This window comes from Giraffa tippelskirchi, chromosome 2, assembly GCF_054371585.1.
Source record: "Giraffa tippelskirchi isolate mGirTip1 chromosome 2, T2T-mGirTip1v1.2.pri, whole genome shotgun sequence".
Lineage (NCBI taxonomy): Eukaryota > Metazoa > Chordata > Mammalia > Artiodactyla > Giraffidae > Giraffa > Giraffa tippelskirchi.
In genome coordinates, this window is record NC_137276.1 from 8402286 (window position 1) to 8421679 (window position 19394).

Sequence of the window (19394 nt, forward strand, 5' to 3'; positions counted from 1 at the left end):
TTCTCTGTCATCCCCTTCTCCTCCTGCCCCCAATCCTTCCCAGCATTAGGGTCTTTTCCAATGAGTCAGTTCTTCGCATGCGGTGGCCAAAATATTGGAGTTTCAGCTTCAACATCAGTCCTTCCAGTGAACAACCAGGACCGATCTTTAGGATGGACTGGTTGGATCTCCTTGCAGTCCAAGGGACTCTCAAGAGTCTTCTCCAACACCACAGTTCAAAAGCATCAATTCTTCAGTGCTCAGCTTTCTTTATAGTCCAACTCTCACATCCATACATGACTACTGGAAAAACCATAGCTTTGACTAGATGGACCTTTGTTGGCAGAGTAATGTCTCTGCTTTTAAGTAAGCTATCTAGATTGGTCATAACCTTCCTTCCAGGGAGTAAGCGTCTTTTAATTTCATGGCTGCAATCACCATCAGCAGTGATTTTGGAGCCCCCAAAAATAAAGTCTGACACTGTTTCCACTGTTTCCCCATCTATTTCCCATGAAGTGATGGGACCAGATGCCATGATCTTAGTTTTCTGAACATTGAGCTTTAAGCCAACTTTTTCACTCTCCTCTTTCACTTTCATCAAGAGGCTCTTTAGTTCTTCTTCACTTTCTGCCATAAGGGTGGTGTCATCCGCATATCTGAGGTTATTGATATTTCTCCCAGCAATCTTGATTCCAGCTTGTGCTTCTTCCAGCCCAGCGTTTCTCACAATGTACTCTGCATATAAGTTAAATAAGCAGGGTGACAATATACAGTCTTGATGTACTCCTTTTCCTATTTGGAACCAGTCTGTTGTCCAGTTCTCACTGTTGCTTCCTGACCTGCATACAGGTTTCTCAAGAGGCAGGTCAGGTGGTCTGGTATTCCCATCTCTTTAAGGATTTTCCACAGTTTATTGTGATCCACACAGTCAAAGGCTTTGGCATAGTCAATAAAGCAGAAATATATGTTTTTCTGGAACTCGCTTGCTTTTTCGATGATCCAGCAGATGTTGGCAATTTGATCTCTGGTTCCTCTGCCTTTTCTAAAACCAGCTTGAACATCTGAAAGTTCACGGTTCACGTATTGCTGAAGCCTGGCTTGGAGAATTTTGAGCATTACTTCACTAGCGTGTGAGATGAGTGCAATTGTGCGATAGTTTGAGCATTCTTTGGCATTGCCTTTCTTTGGGATTGGAATGAAAATTGACCTTTTCCAGTCCTGTGGCCACTGCTGAGTTTTCCAGATTTGCTGGCATATCGAGTGCTGTACTTTCACAGCATCATCTTTTAGGATTTGAAATAGCTCAACTGGAATTCCGTCACCTCCACTAGCTTTGTTCAGTCAGCAAAAACAAGACCAGGAGCTGACTGTGGCTCAGATCATGAACTCCTTATTGCCAAATTCAGATTTAAATTGAAGAAAGTAGGGAAAACCACTAGACCATTCAGGTATGACCTAAATCAAATCCCTTATGATTATACAGTGGAAGTGACAAATAGATTTAAGGGACTAGATCTGATAGACAGAGTGCCTGATGAACTATGGATAGAGGTTCGTGACATTGTACAGGAGACAGGGATCAAGACCATTCCCATGGAAAAGAAATGCAAAAAAGCAAAATGGCTGTCTGAGGAGGCCTTACAAATAGCTGGGAAAAGAAGAGAAGTGAAAAGCAAAGGAGAAAAGGAAAGATATTCCCATCTGAATGCAGAGTTCCAAAGAATAGCAAGAAGAGATAAGAAAGCCTTCCTCAGCAATCAATGCAAAGAAATAGAGGAAAACAACAGAATGGGAAAGACTAGAGATCTCTTCAAGAAAATTAGAGATACCAAGGGAATATTTCATGCAAAGATGGGCTCGATAAAGGACAGAAATGGTATGGACCTAACAGAAGCAGAAGATATTAAGAAGAGGTGGCAAGAATACACAGAAGAACTGTAGAAAGAAGATCTTCATGACCCAGATATTCACGATGGTGTGATCGCTCACCTAGAGCCAGACATCCTGGAATGTGATGTCCAGTGGGCCTTAGAAAGCATCATTTACACAGGAAACATAAATTGGGCTTTGGGATTCAGTGATGAGAACTCATAGTTTCTGCCCTGTGATATTCAGTGTGGTTTGTACCTTTTTTAGGATGAGAGGGATAGGTTTTGGGAGAGGAAATGTCTGGAGGCTTTGCAAGTGGGGCTACCACTGATGTGCAGTGGGAGCCTCTAGACTGCCTGCGGCTCTGGGCAGGCTCCATGTGTGAGAGGCTTCCACCTGCATGAGCTAGATACCCTTTCCCTGAGAGTTTCCTCTGCCTGTCCCCTGGGGCCTGGGAAACAAAATCCTGGGTTTGTGTAGTGTTACAGGAAAGCCAACTCACTGGAAAAGACCTTGATGCTGGGAAAGATTGAAGGCAAAAGGAAAAGGGGGTGTCAGAGGATGAGATGGTTAGACAGCATCACAGACTCAATGGACATGAGTCTGAGCAAACTCCGGGAGATAGTGAAGAACAGGAGAGCCTGGTGTGCTGCAGTTCATGGGGTCACCAAGAGTCAGACGCGACTTAGTGACTGAACAACTACAGGAAAGAGACACCAGTCAACCAGGTTCTGAGGGCATCAGAAGATTCACTTGGGAACTTTAAATTAGGGTCTGGGTCCCTCTGTAGTCCCACGGGTCACAGTCTTTGGGGAGCGGTCTGGGCATCTTTTTCCCCCCCAGAAGATTCTTTTTTTTTTTCTGATAATCATAGGATTTTTTTTTTTTAATTGGAGAGTAGTTGCTTTACAGTGTTTTGTTAGTTTCTGCTGTGCAACAACAAGAATCGGCTATGATGTTGTTGTTGTTTGCTGTTCTTTAGTTGCTTAGTCGTGTCTGACTCTTTTGTGACCCCACGGACTGTAGCCCACCAGGCTCCTCTGTTCATGGGATTCTCCAGACAAGAATACTGGAGTGGGTTGCCATTCCCTTCTCTAGGAGATCTTCCCAACCCAGGGATTGAACCCGAGTCTCCTGCACTGCAGGCAAATTCTTTATCATTGAACCACTAGGAAAGCCCGAATCAGCTATAAGTATCCATATATCCCCTCCCTCTTGAGCTTGCCTCCCACCCCACCCCCCATCCCACCCCTCTAGGCCATCAAAGAGCATTGAGCTGACCTCCCTGTGCTCTACAGCAGCGGCCCACTAGCCAGCTGTTTTACACACAGTGGTGTGTATAGCAGTGCTACTCTCAAATCCTCCTGTCTTCTCCTTCCCCCACTGTGTCCACAAGTCTGACCTCTACGCCTGTGTCTCTATGCCTGCCCTGCAAATAGGTCTGTCTTACAGAATGAAGTAACCCAGAAGATTCTGATGTTGGCTCAGGGTGAGAACTGCTGTCTGGAAGAGTCCAGAAGTCAGGGAGGAGCTTCCCAAGGGCAGTTAGATAGGCTGAGATTAGCTCCTTTGCCAGACTCCGAGGGAAGCGTGCCCCGTGGGAAGTCAGCGGCTTCTGAGACAGGCAAAGAGCCACTGCAAACACTTTTTCTCCAGTGCACCGGGAAGGGCCTCCACACTCTCACTGATCAAAGGGAATGTTAGGTTCAGAAAGGCAAAGAAAGGAATGTCTTAAGTCAGAGCTATTCGGTTTGTAGGTGAACACGAAAGCAAAGTTCAGGATGGCTGTGAGCTGGCCCCTGGCAGTGCCCTCGAGGTCTTGGAGAATTCTTTGCTCTGTTTCCAGCAGACATCACTGCAGGCCAGAAGGCCCCAGACTCTGAGCTCCCCTCTGCCAACTGGTGAAGCCTGTCTCAGCGCTACTTCCTGTCTTCCATGTGACCCCAAATGCCATCACAAAACTTGCATTTGTGTCACATTCTTGAGTTTCCAAGTCAAAGAGAGGTGGTGCAAAGACTGCCTGGCATTTTAGGTCACTCTTGACTTTCAAATTCTAACTCAGACACTTGTGTGCTCGGTCACTTAGTCCTGTCTGACTCTTTGCAACCTCCTGGACTGTAGCCTGCCAGGCTCCTCTGTGCATGGAATTTTCCAGGCAAGAATAATGGAGTGGGTTGCCATTCCATCCTCTAGGGGATTCTCTCAACCCAGGGATCGAACCTGTGTCTCCTGCATCTCCTGCATTGGCAGGCAGATTCTTTACCACTGAGCCACCTGGAAAGTCCAACTCAGACCGCTTAGGAGCTACTTAACTCTGTAAGCTTCTCTGAGTCTTTGTTTATGTGTAGAACGAGAATGGTGTTGGCCATCTCTCACGGTCCTTGTGAAGGTTAAACGACAAAGTGTCTGCAGAGGCTCTGGCTCATGGTGGTTGCTTGCATTGCTCCTCAAGTCACTACCCTTTTAAAATAATTTTCCTGACTTGACTTTCGTAACAGCCTCCCCTCCAGACAGATTGAGGGCTTGGGAGTGGGATATTGGGATTGATGCTCCCGACTACGAATTCCAGCTTCTACACTCTGTTCTGACTGTGCCCTGTAACTTCTAGGTCACAGTTTAAATGTGATGAGCACTTTTGATTTGTTAAAGAGCTGGTGTGTGCATCTGGTGATCAGTGGGGTGATAACAATGAATCTATGACATAGTGCGTGCATGCTAAGTCATTTTAGTTGTGTCTGACTCTTTGAGACCCTATGGACTGTAGCCCACCTGCAGGGCTCCTCTGTCCATGGAATTCTCCAGGCAAGAACACTGGAGTGGATTGCCAGGCCCTGCTCCAGGGGAACTTCCTGACCCAGGGATCGAACCCACAACTCTTTTGTCTCTTGCATTGACAGGCAGGCTCTTTACCACTAGTGCCACCTGGGAAGCATGCCATAGTGGTGCTGTCCATTTTGTAGAGTGGCTGCAGTGCCGAGAATTTTAGTTAGGGACAGATTTGATTGAACACATGCGCACTAGTCGGAGGGAAGGTGTAGAATGAGGCAGAGGGTCCCCTCTTCGCCCACCTCCTGGGCATGGAGCGCAGGCCCGGGAGGCAGGGCCCCCCGTCTGGCACAGGGTGTTCTCAGAGAGTGACGCTGCCTGGAAAAGGGAGGTCGAGTCATCTCTGATGACTGTCACTCTTCCCTCCAGATTATGACACATCTCCCATCTCTAAATATTTTCCTCAAGTGTACTTTTCACGCTTTTTTTTTTTTTTCATGTTCTCCTCACCCACATGCTTCTCAGGATGAGAGTCTTTTTCCTCTTAGAAATAACACAAATGTGATTTGATGACAAAGGGTGTTGTTTGTTTTTGGAGGAGGAGCAGGGAGCTTTCTGGAGGGCTCTTCAGGGGCTGCTGCTGGAACACACTGAGTCCTGGCTGAATTACGGTCAGAGCCGCTTCAGTGCAGCCTGGCTCGGGCCTTAGATCACAGGGGAAGGGTGAAGAGCTGGGAGTGTGTTTCCCATTGATTTCAAGCACTCTTTAAACCTGGTAATTATCTCCTCCATTGACATTATAATCTTGATGATAGTACCAACATGTCGTGCTCCAGCCAGGATGCCAGCGCTCTGCCTGGCCTTGGTTCTGATGGCGGAGATTTAAATTAGGCTTAGAAACACTAGCGTCCCCTCCATTTATTTGATCCTCAAGGCGGCACCCCTGGCTTCCTCAGAAATATTTTCTAAAGATGGAGGAAAGTCCTGCTTGTCGGGTGGTGATATTACGATTGACAGCTCTTTGGATGGAGCCGAATGTATCTTGGAGAATTAAGAGCCCAAGGAATTCTTGCCTCCTGCTTCAACTTCCCATTGCTTATGCAGTTCCGTGGTGGGTCGAGTAGACTGGGCTTTTCTGGGGGAGTCACTGCACAGGGCACTCAGCTCTTACTGCACTGCGTGGTATCTGCGTGTCTGTGTGTGTTTGCGTGTTTAGCAAGAATCTGAGGTTATGCTGGGAGGTGGGTAAATTTGCTAAGCACTTGTCTGAAGATGCCCTTTTTTTTTTGATGGGGGGAGGGCAGGACACTATTTGGAAAATTTTTTTTAACTTTTAATTTTATATTGGAGTATAGCCGATTAGCAATGTTGGGATACTTTCAGGTGCACAGCAGAGTGGCTCAGCTATACATCAACTTGTATCCTTTCTCCCACAAACTCCTCTCCCATCCAGGCTGCCACACAGCATTGACCAGAGCTCCCTGTGTTGTGCAGGAGGTCCTTGTTGGTTACCCATTTAAAATATAGCCGTGTATACATGTTCATCTCAAACTCCCTGTCTATCCCTTCCCCCCATCCTTCCCTTCTGTTAAACATAAGTTCATGGTCTAAGTCTGTGAGTCTGTTTCTGTTTGTAAATAAGTTCCTTTGTATCATTTCTTGTTCGTTACCATATGTAAGGGATGTATACAATATTTGTCTTTCTCTGTCTGATTTATGAAGATGTCCTTTTGGTTGTTGACAGATAGTTGGTTTCCCGAGGCCCTTGTCCCAGCAGTCACCAGTGAGAAGCCCCATGTTAGGGTGACTGTCACTCTTTAATCTCTGGGGAGTCGTGGACAAGACAGGAATTGTGGCTGGGACGGGGCCTCTTGATTCCTTTCTGTCCCCTCTGCCCTTCTGGAGTTCCCTTTGAAGCTGGCTGATTCATCCTGTGGGTTTTGTTTGGCTGTTTACTGCCTTTGGGGGCTGTGTTAGCAGCAGTCCCCTACTGTGTCCAGGTCCAGGCAGCAACTGAGCGGCTGAAGTCCCATAGATAGCCCATCAGGGACCAAGAGGTGGCTTTGGCTGCTGGCTGGCTTTCTTAATCATCTGCATTGCTTTCTTTCCCCTTATTACCCCATGTTTTGAGTGAGTTCAAGGGGGAGGGACAGCTTATTTTGGAGGTTACATAGACCTGCCAAAAATCTTGAGAATCACCACGGGGCCGCCTGAAGCCTTCCGAGTCCTCAAGCAGCATCGAGCAGGTGATGAAACGTCACCTCCCTCGTGCTCTTTACCTCACTGGGCACTAGTACTCTGCCTCTCTGTGCCAATCCAGGCAGACTCCTGGTAGATACGGGCCGAGGAGCAGAGTGGCATCGTTTCATAGCCCGGAGCTGAGAACCTAGAGACTAGGATGTGAGGTGCACTCTGTCTGGCAAGGATGCCATGGATGGTCCACCGCAAGTCTTGGGGCCTCAGTTTCCTCTGCTGAAAACTCAAGGGGAGGACTAGATGGCATCTCAGGTCCTGGCAGGTCTGAATTCCTCTGACTGCAGTGCATGGGCAAACTTCCTTACCTGGTGCCTTCAGTCTCCTGCAGTCAGTGTGTTGCCAGCCTCCTTCAGCATCCCAAGACCAGAAGGGCCTTTCCCTTGCAGGGGTTTGTCATGGATGGACAGACACCCCTGCGTCCCCAGGTGTTCCGCAGGAGGCATTGCCATCTCAGCAGTGACCCACGGGGCTTTTTAAAGTGGCTCTGTTACATCAGGGATTTCTGATACTTCTCGTGGAGGTAGATTTTGTGCATCTCTACTCGCAAGTGTTTCTTTTCTTTCCCCAGAGTCAGGTGTGAAGGGGAGAGCATCATTTGGTCATTTCCAGCCCTGGGGCAGGGTGGGTGGTGAGACCAGCAACCCAGGCATCAGGAGGCCCCCAGAGCTGCTGTTAAAGCTCGTATCCACAGGGACACTGGGCTGGACTGGGACGATGGCCAAGGACCTACCCACGTGCCAGCGTCGTATTCCAGGAGTAGCTTGGACTAAACTGTGTTGAGTAGCCATTCTCAGAATTACTAGTTTTGCCCGGAATGCAAGGCAATAGGGTTCGTTTTTTTTTTCCTCTTTCTATTGCTGTGTTCATTAGTATGCACGATGCAAAAGCCAAAGTTGCTGAAGCAAAATCATCAAGTTCTGATTAATTTGCAGAATTCAGCCACGGGATCGCTCTGAAATTTCTAACCAATAATGCTCCCTGGCTGAGTCACTCAGCGGAAGGATCCTTAATTGGAAACAGCCTCAGACAGTAGCGTGGAGAGCATCAGACAGAGGAATATTAGGGCAGAAACACCCAGAGAGGAAATGCCGACAAGAAAGAAAATTGGCATAACGTGGACGGTTGAATCGACAGTGTTTGTCTGGAAACACCAGGCGTACCAGTGAGTGGGGCTGACACAGAGCTGGAGTTTAGGAGAAAGACAGAGAAGCAGGTGGCGAGATTTTTCAAAACCAGAAAGTTCGTTTCTGTCCATGTCTGTCCTTGTTTTTAATGAGCATTGTCCTTTCCAGGTTGCCCACCTCTTGGTCTGGAAACCTTAAAAATCACAGACTTCCAGCTCCATGCATCCACTTCCAAGCGCTACGGCCTGGGGGCCCATCGGGGGAGACTCAACATCCAGGTACCCACACCACCGAGGGGAGGACTCAGGCTGCACCGCTAGTGGCTCTGGCCACCGACATGGCGATGGTTCATTGAGCTTGGGGCAGGCTCCGTGCCTGGCATTTAAAACAAATCAGCTCTAGTTCTCACGACAGGGAGGAGCTTGCTGCTTAATCCTCATTTTACAGAGAAAGAGTCCTGAGACTCAGGACATGTGTCTTCTCCAGAGACTAGTTAGTAAAAAGGATGCTGCCAGTTCCTGGGCCCAGCTTGGACAGCCTCCATGTGATCTGTGCGGGAAGGACATGAGGGGACGCTGACCTCCTGTGACCATGGGCAGGCAGTGACCTTGGTCCTCTCTCGGCTCCCTGGCAGTGTTTCTCATCACTACCACACACGCCTCTTCCAGGCTTTTCTGTGGCTCCTTCTGTTGTGGTCTGCCAGCTCAAACCCTTAGTGGCGCTCATCATGTCTGGTCTCCCACCCTGAGGCTCAAAGGCCTCTGTAACCTTCGCCCTGAGTGCTATCAAGGCCCTGCTCCTTGAAGGTGGGATCCTTCTGGCTCCCTTTGTGCATCGTGCACTTCTTGGCTGCAGGCCTTTTCCCAAGCAGGGCCCCTGCAGCTCCCTGCCCGCCACTTTGTCCAAGCAGTGTAAACCCTGGTTCATCCACGGCATCACATCCTCACTCTTCTCTAACATCATACATGTAGCCATTAAGCATCGCAGATTTATTCTCCTAGAGTCCTGGAGGATAGACATCTCACTGGGCTCAAATCAAGGTATGGGCAGGACTGCGTTCCTCCCGGAGGCTCTCAGGGAGAATCATTTCTTTTCCTGTCCAGCTTCTCTAGGCGCCTGCATTGCTTGCTTGTGGCCGCTCCCTTCCTCTAAGCCAGCGATGGCAGGTCAAGTCCTTCTCAGGCTGCCGTCTCTCTGGTTCTCCCTTCTGTCTGAGGGAAGAACTGAATTCAGTTCAGTTCAGTTTGGTCATTCAGTCGTGTCCAACTCTTTGCGACCCCATGAACTGCAGCACGCCAGGCCTCCCTGTCCATCGCCAACTCCTAGAGTTTACTCAAACTCACGTCCATTGAGTTGGTGATGCCATCCAACCATCTCATCCTCTGTCGTCCCCTTCTCCTTCTGCCTTCATTCTTTCCCAGCATCAAGGTCTTTTCAACTTTTAAGGACCCTTATAAGCACATTGAGCCCATCTGGATAACCCAGGACCATCTCCCAATCCCAAGCAACCTTGGCTGCGTTTGCAGCCTTCATTTCCCTTTGTCACAGAACCTCGAGGATTCACAGCTTCCAGGATGAGCATGTGGACATCTTTGTCGGGGAGGGGGCATTACTCTGCCAACCCATCTCAGATGCCTTTTCCCTCCTCTTCCAACTCCAGCTGATCCACCCCTTCTCAACTTGGCATTTGGTCCTGTGCCATCCTATGCGTTTCTCCAGGAGTGTAGTTCCCTAATATTTTTGCAGTCTTTCCCCAACTGATGCATAACTGTGGGTGGTTTCCAAACCCTTTGGTACATGTACCGTCTCAGCCAGCCTCCTGGGAGGGAGGTGGTCCTTTCACGCCCACAGTGGGGGGCCATCAAGGCTCACAGCTTCCAAGTGGCGGAGCTGACCTCTTATTTCCCCAGTGGTCACTGTAAACGTGCCGCAGGTGGCTGCCGTGCAAGAGTGGACAAGCCCCCTTCCCAGGGAGGCCCTGGGCTTGATGGGGGGACATCTGAGTGGAGCTCCGACTCCGAGCTCTCTTCCTTCCTCTTGACCGAGCATCACTGCTTCTCAGTTCAGACAGATCTGGTAATACGAACTTTCATGAAATCTAAAGTTGTTTTAAAAATATCCATTAAAAAAACCCAAACAGCTGTCAAGAAAATATTTGGGTGTGTATAGCTGAACACTGTTTTACCAGGATGAACTTTCAAAGTTTAAACAGGATTAACTGTTAATAACTTGAGGGCCCCCGACACCCTGCACGGGCCAAAGTCCTCCAAGTAAATGAAGTCAGACTTGAGCAGGCTGCTATGTCCCGATGGGAGTGGGGCTGCCTCCTGCATCACTCAGAGGAGCTGCCATCTGGTGTCTCTGTTCCTTCTCTAGAAATGAAGTCATCCTTCATTAAAGAGGAAGTGTTCACATTGAGAGCTCAGCTGGTAAATAATCCGCCTGCAAGGCAGGAGACCTGGGTTCAATCCCTGGATTGGGAAGATCCCCTGGAGAAGGGAATGGCTACCCACTCCAGTATGCTTGCCTGGAGAATTCCATGGACAAAGGAGCCTGGCGGGCTATAGTCCATGGGGTCGGAAAGAGTCGGACATGACTGAGCGACCTTGATGTTCACATTGATCCACACTTCCGAACAGAAGTGGAGAGGCTCAGCTAGTCCTAAATTTGGGGGGTGAGGGTGGAGGATGGGCGTTGTGTGCTTCCCAGTGAGCTGAGTGGACAGGTTGGGTGTATCCCAGTCAGGCAGACTGAGTTCAGACTTGGCCTCCACACTTAGAGATTTGGGGACCTTTGAAATAATTACCTCATGTCTCTTGAGCCTCAGTTTTCTCATCGGAAACATGGGAGTCCAAAGCACTCACTGGATTCCTTGAACAGTGAAATTGGGTGATTTATGGTCAGTGAAGTTAGGTGTGATTTATCCCTGGTGGGTCAGTGGCAAAGAATCTGCCTGCGAATGCGGGAGACACAGGTTTGATCCCTGGGTCAGGAAGAACCCCTGGAGAAGGAAATGGCAGCTCACTCCAGTATTCTTGCCTGGAGAATCCCACAGACAGAGGAGCCAGGTGGGCTATACAGTCCATGGGATCTCAAAAAATCAGATGTGACTTAGCGACTCAACAACTATTGTAAACCATTTACTGGATTACCTCACTCCTCTGTTTAAGCTGCAAGGACCCCTTTTGGCAGGTTCCACTTTCCAGAATCAGTGCCACATGAAGCGTGATTGCATCCCCACAGATGCCCTGGAATGCATCTTCCCACACATTCAGGTTGAATGCAGTTTAAAAATAACCACATCTTGTCTCACATCTGAGTATTTGGTAGGCGTGTCAAGCTAATGGGATTTTATGTGCGAGAAACAGCAAGGAATTGGCATTAGAAACCATATTTAAATGCATTTAGCGCAAGAGGTGAACAAGGTCAGTCCAGCCCTTCGCTGCTCCGGGTCTGTGGGTGTGAATGTGGTCCACTCAGAACGCAGGCTCGGTATGGGCCCTGGTCCTCCTGCTAACGATCTGAGGGGCTTTAGGCAAGATGCTCACCTTTGCTAACTTCTTGGAACATGAAGATTAAAAGGAGGAAGAAAGAGAATTGTCCTCCTCAATTCTCAAATGCCACGTTCCTTCCCATTAGATGCATTCCCTCACCTGACCATTTTGAAGTACGCTTTATGTACCGGAACTGGTTGGCCCTAAAAAAAAGCAGGAAGAAAAACTCCTGTTTATTCCATTTCCCCAAGATGCCTCAGTCTCCAGCAAGAAGGAGACTAGGAATCGGCTCTGATAGTTACTGGTGCTGTGCTGGGTGCTTTACCTGTTTCGTTTATTCCTTGACGTGAGGCAAGGACTGTTATTTTTATCACCTCTGTCTCTAAGAAAGCAGCTACACAGATCGGTAGAGTAACTTGGTTAAGGTTTCTCAGGAGAGGAAGGATGTGACTCCAAGATGCTTTAAACTTGGAACTGTGGCTCCCAACAGCCCCATAAAACTGCCTGAACCAACAACTAAAGTGTTCTAGGCCCCTCTGGATGCTTATTAAGCCGTGTGCCAGTCTCTCTTCTGATCTTTGATTTACTGGGGGGTTACCCTCCTCAGGTCGTGTGAATCATGTTTGTCCGAGATTCCCACACTGTTTGGGCACCGAGTCTGCACATACGTGTGTGCCTGCTGCAATGCCAAGGGCACTGTGGCTGCCATGAATGATGGTATTATGACCCAGAGGTAGCATTGGTCCGTGTCCCAGTTTTGCCAGTACATCAGTGTCTAACGGGACGGGGTACCAGCCCTGACCCCAGGGCGCTGTCCACACCGCTGCGGGCAGAGCCTCTGAAGAACTCAGTCCTGCCCATGGTGCTCATCACTCGGTGCTTCTCTGGCTCAGGGCGGCCCTGTGGCCCATCCTGGGCTGTTTGCTGCTCAGGTCCTTTGCCCGTTTAGCCGCTGTGCCCACAACCCACCAGCTTCCATGCTTCCCGACACCCTCTTCTATCATGCTGCTTTCACCATGTTTTTTAAGGTCAAATTCTATCATTTAATGATAGAATTAAATGATATTAAAATTTATTAATTTTTTTTAATTTAAAAATGCGTTAAAATTTTTTTCTTAGCAATTTAACATGTCTCCTTACCAGAACTGATTTTTTCTTTTTTAGAATTGATTGAGTTTTTTTGTTTTTCTGATTATAGAGCTGCTTAGATTTTGAACCTTATTTTTTTTTCCTGTGAGCTTGGTTTTTATGAGTGCAAGATTTTGCAGACTATAAGCATTCACTGGACTGCATTTTCCACATTATAGCAGAAACCCCTGTCTGTGTGTTAGTTCGTTGGAAAGTGCAGTGCAAATCGCTCAGTCGTGCCTGACTCTTTGTGACCCTGTGGACTATACAGTCCATGGAATTCTCCAGGCCAGAATACTGGAGTGGGTAGCCTTTCCCTTCTCCAGGGGATCTTCCCAACCCAGGTATTTGAACCCAGGTCTCCCGCATTGCAGGCAGATTCTTTACTAGCTGAGCCACAAGGGAAGCCCAGGAATACTGGAGTAGGTAGCCTATCCCTTCTCCAGCGGATCTTCCCGACCCAGGAATTGAACCCAGGGTTTCCTGCATTGCAGGCGGATTCTTTACCAAGTGAGCTATAGTTCGTTGGGGGCTGCTATAAAAACATGCCATACACCAGGTGGCTTATAAACACCACAGGTTTATTCTCACAGTTCTGGTGGCTGGAAAGTTCAAGATCAAGGTCCTGGCATATTTGGTGCCTGGTGAGGGCCTGCTTCCTGCTTCCTGGATGACTGTCTTCTGTGCCCTCTGGAGGTGGAAGGGGAGCTCCTCAGGGTCTCTTTTAGAAGAGCACTGATCTCAACTCCTGGGTAAACACCGGGAGATAGTGAAGGACCGGGAGGCCTGGGTGCTGCAGTCCATGGGGTTGCAAAGGTCGGACAGGACTTAGTGACTGAATAACAGCAATCTCATTCAAGAGGGCTCCACCTTTGTAACCTAATCACCCCCCAAAGGTCCCTAAAACTATCAGCTTGGAGGTTAGGTTTCAACATATGAATCTTGAGGGGACATATGCATTCAATCTATAGCATTCTTTTGTCCTCTTTTTAAGCTTAAGACTTTGACAGATTAAAAGCACCTTATAATTCAACTTCTGAATTCTCCTTTTTGCAAATGGAGTTTTGCTTGTGTCAATTTAATAATATAAGCTCAGAGGAGAAGCCCAGGTTTACGTTTCACAGGTACACTGGCACGAGAGAGAGCTTTAGGAATTCAAGGGAGGGGTCCAGTTCATCAGGATAGTCTTACCCAGGTTTATTCTGGCAGAGTCCCAGGGTCCTTTTCTACTAACTCACTTGTGAGGATGTCTGTGGTCTCATTTAGAAACAATCATTGGCTTCTTCTGCTCTGGGACCAGTCACAGGCAGATTGGAAATTAACATCCCAGGACTCGAAGAGAAAGTTTCGGTAATGACCTCTAAAATCACCCTTGGAGCATTTGTTTGCCTGTGCTTGGTCTTAGGAGATAGCCCTGTATTCAGGTGAGTCATTTAACAGTAGCCATTGCCTGTCCTGTCCCAGCAGCATCCTCTAAGGACCCTGAGAGATCTTCCATGGCTCGTAAATTCAGCAAGGTGGTGTCATAGGCAGTGCCACTCTTTGATTTATCCCACCACTGCTGTTATTGGCAGCAGAGCCTTGAGCGGCTTATGGCAGCACTTGCATTTCAAAGGGCTGGGTTTCAGGTTCATTCTTAAGACTCTAAAATGGTGGTAAGTATAAGCCTGACATGTGATCCGAAGAAATGAAATACTGAGAGCCTGATTGGACCTCAGGATGTCATCATGATTCCTGCCAATAATCAGGAACGTAAGAGAGGTGATATTCTGATCAGAGTTTTGAAGAAAGAGCTGATGTTTTGAGGTCACAAGAAAAACCATGGAACATAAACACCTTCAGATGTCTTTGCGATGTCCGGTCATCATTTGACTCTCTCTGGCCCATGACTTGTCTCATGTGTGTTAGCTGTCTTTCATGAGGAAGTCTGGTTATAATAATGGCATCTGTCTGAGCCACTTCTCAGCACCACTGGAATGAAACCCAGGTCCTCTTGGAAGTCTTTCCATTCAAGGAATTCTACAGAGCATCCAGATCCTGATATTAGAATCCACTGCCAATGTTCTGATCATCTTTTTACCTGAAATGAGGTATAAGCCATGAAGATGGTTGATACCCGTGGCTTCAGATATGTGAAAGTGAAAGTTGCTCAGTCGTGTCCAAATCTTTGCGACCCCATGGACTATATAGTCCATAGAATTCTCCAGGCCAGAATACTGGAGTGGGTAGCCTTTCCCTTCTCCAGGGGATCCTCCAAACCCAGGGATCGAACCCAGGTCTCCCACATTGCAGGTGGATTCTTTACCAGCTGAGCCACAAGGGAAGTCCGATATACCCACGGGGAGATGGTTATAGAGCACTGAACCAGTTTTCATCCTGGTTTTGAAGTTCAGGAGCCTGAGCGCATCCCACATGTCCGTCTGCCAGTCCTCTTTGGCCCTGGTGGCACCTGGTGCCCCACCCTGGCCAAATATGCATGCATGCTTGCTCAGTCCCTTCAGTCATGTCTGACTCTTTGTGACCCCATGAACTGTAGCCCACCGGGCTCCTCTGTCCATGGGATTCTCCAGTCAAGAATACTAGAGTAGGTTGCCTTGTCCTTCTCCAGGGGAGCTTCCTGACCCAGGGATCGAATCCGTGTCTCTTACATCTCCTGTACTGGCAGGTGGATTCTTTACCACTAATGCCACCTGGGAAGCCCCATCTGGCCAAATATGGAGACCACGTTTAGCTTGTGGACACCACCCAGGGCAGCACCCTTTCCTCCAGCGTTGCCCTGGGCACCCCGACTCCTGCCTGTTGCTGGAACCATTTGCACTCAGGGTCTTCTGACCCCAAAGCCTGTCTGTTCCTTCACACCGTCCCGGTTCTCTGGATGGCAGCCTCTCGTTTCTTTCTGGTTGCACAAAACCTTGCTGTAAGTCAACAAGCCCTCCCTCAGAGCTGTTTACGTGCTGGGTGCTGAGAGGCAAAAATCACCACAGTGGGTATAGTTTCCAAACCCAAGAATGTCATGCTCATTCCCATAAAGGGATTTTGTTCTGCATCTGGCTTCAAGAAATGGTCCGGGACACAGTGTCTGGATGCCAGGATGCTGGAATTTGGGGTATTTGAATTTTTATGGGAATAACAGGACCAAATATTTTAAATCATGACTTTCGGAAAATTCAAAGTGAGAATTTGCCACAGTGAGACTGAGGTGCTGAGGTCTTTCTCGGTTGCATCCTAAAGGCAAGAGCAGTGAGAAGAGCTGGGTGCAGAGCAGGGTAAGGAGGACAAGGGAGCCCCGAGGAGCAGAGACACCAGGCCTGAGGGTCTCAGACCATCCTGAAACCACTAACCCCCTGGTGCTGAAGCGGACCCTGCCCCACTTGCCATCTGAATTTTTTCTTTACTATTTTACTAAATTTCATTAAATTGTTATTCCATTTCATCTTCAGTGTACTCAGAGGGAAACTGGTTTAGAGAAGAGGGACTGAAGTCAGGGGCGGAGTGACCTGCCCTAACCCGATACCTAGTAAGCTCAGAGCTGAGATGCGGAGGGAAGGGTTTTCTGTGCTCCTTTCTTTGCATCTCAGGTGCCCACGGGAAGGTTCAGCTTGTGGTTTCCTCCAGCACCCCCCATCTTCTGACTCATCTCCCTGACCTCTGAGTCTCCTAGATCCATCCTGGCAGGAGCCAGAGAAGTTTGAGGGATGTCAACAGTCATCCCATGGGGCCTCACGTCCATTCAGCTGGCAGAACCCACTGTGCCTTCTCAAATGCTGCCTTGTGAAGATGGGCCCTCTGGGCTGTCAGCCCAGCCACACTGTCTCCTGGGCCCATACAGTTAGGAGCCAGGAGTCCAGGTCCTTCTGAGCTAGGGTTTCAGTGGACACAGTACACACTGCCCAGGCAGAGAAGACTTGTGTGAAGAGAGGATGAAAGACAGGGAAGGGAGAGGAGGCTGGAAAGACAGATCACAGCAGAGTTTTTCTTGTCTTCACTCATTTCACTAAAAACCCCACCTCCTGGGAACCTTATTGGTGCCAGGCAGGCACTGTCAGACATCTTGGGGAGACAATGGTGAACAAAACCAGAAATGCTCTCTAATCTTTTAGCAAATATTTAAGGAAGGCCTTCTGTGTGCTGAGTCCTGTCCTAGGTCCTTGGGATGCCTCCGTGGCCAAAACAGATGCTCACCATCTGACAATCTAGTGGGAGTTGTTCAGTCCCTAAGTGGTGTCTGACTGTTGTCTGACCCCATGGACTGCAGCACGCCAGGCTTCCCTGTCCATCACTATCTCCCAGAGTTTGCTCAAATTCCTGCCCATTGAATCGGTGATGCCATCCAAGCATCTCATCCTCTGTCGCCCCCTTCTCCTCCTGCCCTCAATCTTTCCCAGCATCAGAGTCTTTTCTAATGAGTTGGCTCTTGTCATCAGGTGGCCAGAAGGAGGCACATAAAAGCAAGAAATGTAACAGGATGATTTTTATAGTATTTCAGAAGGTGATAAGTGTGACAAATGTATAGCCAACAGTGAGTTTGAGAGGGCCACCTCTGGGGAGGGAGTAGGTTATAGTTAAAGGTGATCAAGGTCAGGTTTCAGGAGGTAATATTTGGGCCAAGTTGGCTTAAGGATCAGCAGGGGATCTGGTAGCTGTAGGAGGAGCATTCCAGCAGTGGGAGTGACTTGAGTGTCTTGTGGTGACAACAGGCTGGACATTAGCAGTTAACAAGGAGCAGGGGTGGCTGGGTGGAGGGGAGTCGCCAGCCCAGACGTCACTCTGGGAGGACTTTGACTTTCACTCTTGAGCCAATTGAGGAGCTGTGGAAAGGTTTGGGGTGCAGGAATGCCATGCTCTGCATTGCAAGTGCGAAGGAGTAACCTGGTCTCTGTGTTGACTTAGGGGAGCAGGCGTCAAAGCAGGGGGCCTGGAACATGAGAGGTGATGCTGGCTCTGGCCAAGCCAGGGGTGTGGAGGCGGTGAGAAGTGGTTGGGTTTTGGATATTTTCAAAGCAAGCTTTTCTGACGAGGAGGAGAATGAGGTGTGGATGTGAGAGAGAAAAAGAGGAGTCCAGGATGCCTCCTCCAGTTTTATTTTGGCCTTGGGTCATGAAATGGGGAAATGAAATTATTTTGGAAAAAATCTCACAGGTGAGATTGCCCAATGACACCCTGTGATGAATATGCAGAAGGAGAGGACCAGGTACGTTAGTTCCGGGGGCCTCCATAGCAAAGTGTCAAAAACAGCATAAAGCAACAGGAATTTATTCTCTCACAATTCCAGAGGCTGAAAGTCTGAAATCAAAGTGCTTGTAGGTCTGAGCTCCCTCTTAAGCTACTAGTAGAGGATCCTTCCTTGCCTCTTCCAGCTGCCAGTCCCCAGGCATCCCAGGATGGATGTTCCTGGCTTGTGGTGGCATCTCTCCAGTCTCTGCCTCTGTGGTCACAAGCGGTCTCTCTCCTCCATCATCTCTCATCTCTGTGTGTCTGTCTCTGTAACCAGAATTCCCCTTCTTCCAAAGACACCAGTCATCAGGTTTAGGTCCTCATCTGCATCTGCTAATTTCATCTGCAACAACCCTATTCCCAAATAAGATCACATTCTGAGGTTCCAGGGATTAGAGATTGAACCTATGTTTTTGGAGGATATAATCCAACCCGTAACACCATGATTTTCTATACCCAACAAATCTGCCTCAATCTAGACATCTGAAACACTTTCCTGGGGGTGGGCTACAAGGTTTGAAGCAGGATTAAAAGTTAGTTTATCAGACAAAGAGTTGACAGAGGGGACAGGAAAGAATTCCCAGTTGAAGGGAACAGTGTGTGCAAAGGCCCCATGGTGGAGGGAACATGTTATATTTGAAGAACTAAAGCAAAGCCAGTGTGACTGGAGCTGTGCTGTGATCATGGAGCAATATCATGGCCAATAAACCTAAGAAAGTGCTCTTTATCTTTAGTCATCAAGTAAATACAGATTAAAATCACAATGGTATGTAGGCACCAGAATGACTTAAAAAAAAAAAAAAAGAACAATATCAAGTGTGGGCAAAGATATAGAGCAATAGAAACTTTTATACAGTGCTGGGATCATGAAATAGCACAACCACTTTAGGAACCTGTTTGGCAGTATCTACGGAACTCAACATTCTTGTACCTGTTAATCTAAGACATTCTTCCTTATGGCTAAAAGAAATGCATTCATATATGTACAAAAAACATGTACAGATAGGTTCATAGCATTGTTATTTGTGATACTCCCAATATGGTAGTAATCCCCATGTCCATCAGACAGTATAATGGATAAGTCATTTGTATATGTGTACAGTGGAAGACTATACAGCAGTGAAAAAGAATAAGTTACTGCTACCTGTAATAATATGGATGAATCTAACAGATACCACACTGAGCAAAAGGAGCTAGGCACAAAAGAGTTGTAACAGAAAGTTCCATTTACAGAAAAAAGAAAACAGGAAAATCAGTCCAGGGAGATGGATGTCAAAACAATGGTTATGTTAGGGGAAAGGTAATGCCGGGTGGGGCCACTGGTGGGAACTTTGGGCATGCTGGTCACGTTCTACATTTTGATCTGGGTGTGGGTACCTGGGTGAGTGCATTTTGTGAAATTTAAAAATAAAATTATTTATTTATTTGGTTGCACCAGATGTAGGGCCTTTGATCTTCATTGTGGCATGCAGGATTTTTTTGTTGTGGCTTGTGAATTCTTAGTCGTGTCAGGCAACTCCCTGATAGATTTTGTTTTTAATCATTTTTTGTTTCAAACTCGAGA

The 19394-nt window shown here is 47.9% G+C and overlaps 1 protein-coding gene across 6 annotated transcripts in view; it reads left to right on the forward strand.

Annotated features, from left to right (window-relative positions):
* CPXM2 (carboxypeptidase X, M14 family member 2) overlaps positions 1-19394 on the forward strand; it is a 132740-nt gene that overhangs the window by 19834 nt on the left and 93512 nt on the right. For all 6 annotated transcript variants that reach the window (XM_081573405.1, XM_081573406.1, XM_081573407.1 and 3 more), the window contains one exon: positions 8163-8272. In XM_081573405.1, the coding sequence (XP_081429531.1) occupies positions 8163-8272 (110 nt within the window). The remainder of the gene's footprint in view (positions 1-8162; positions 8273-19394) is intronic.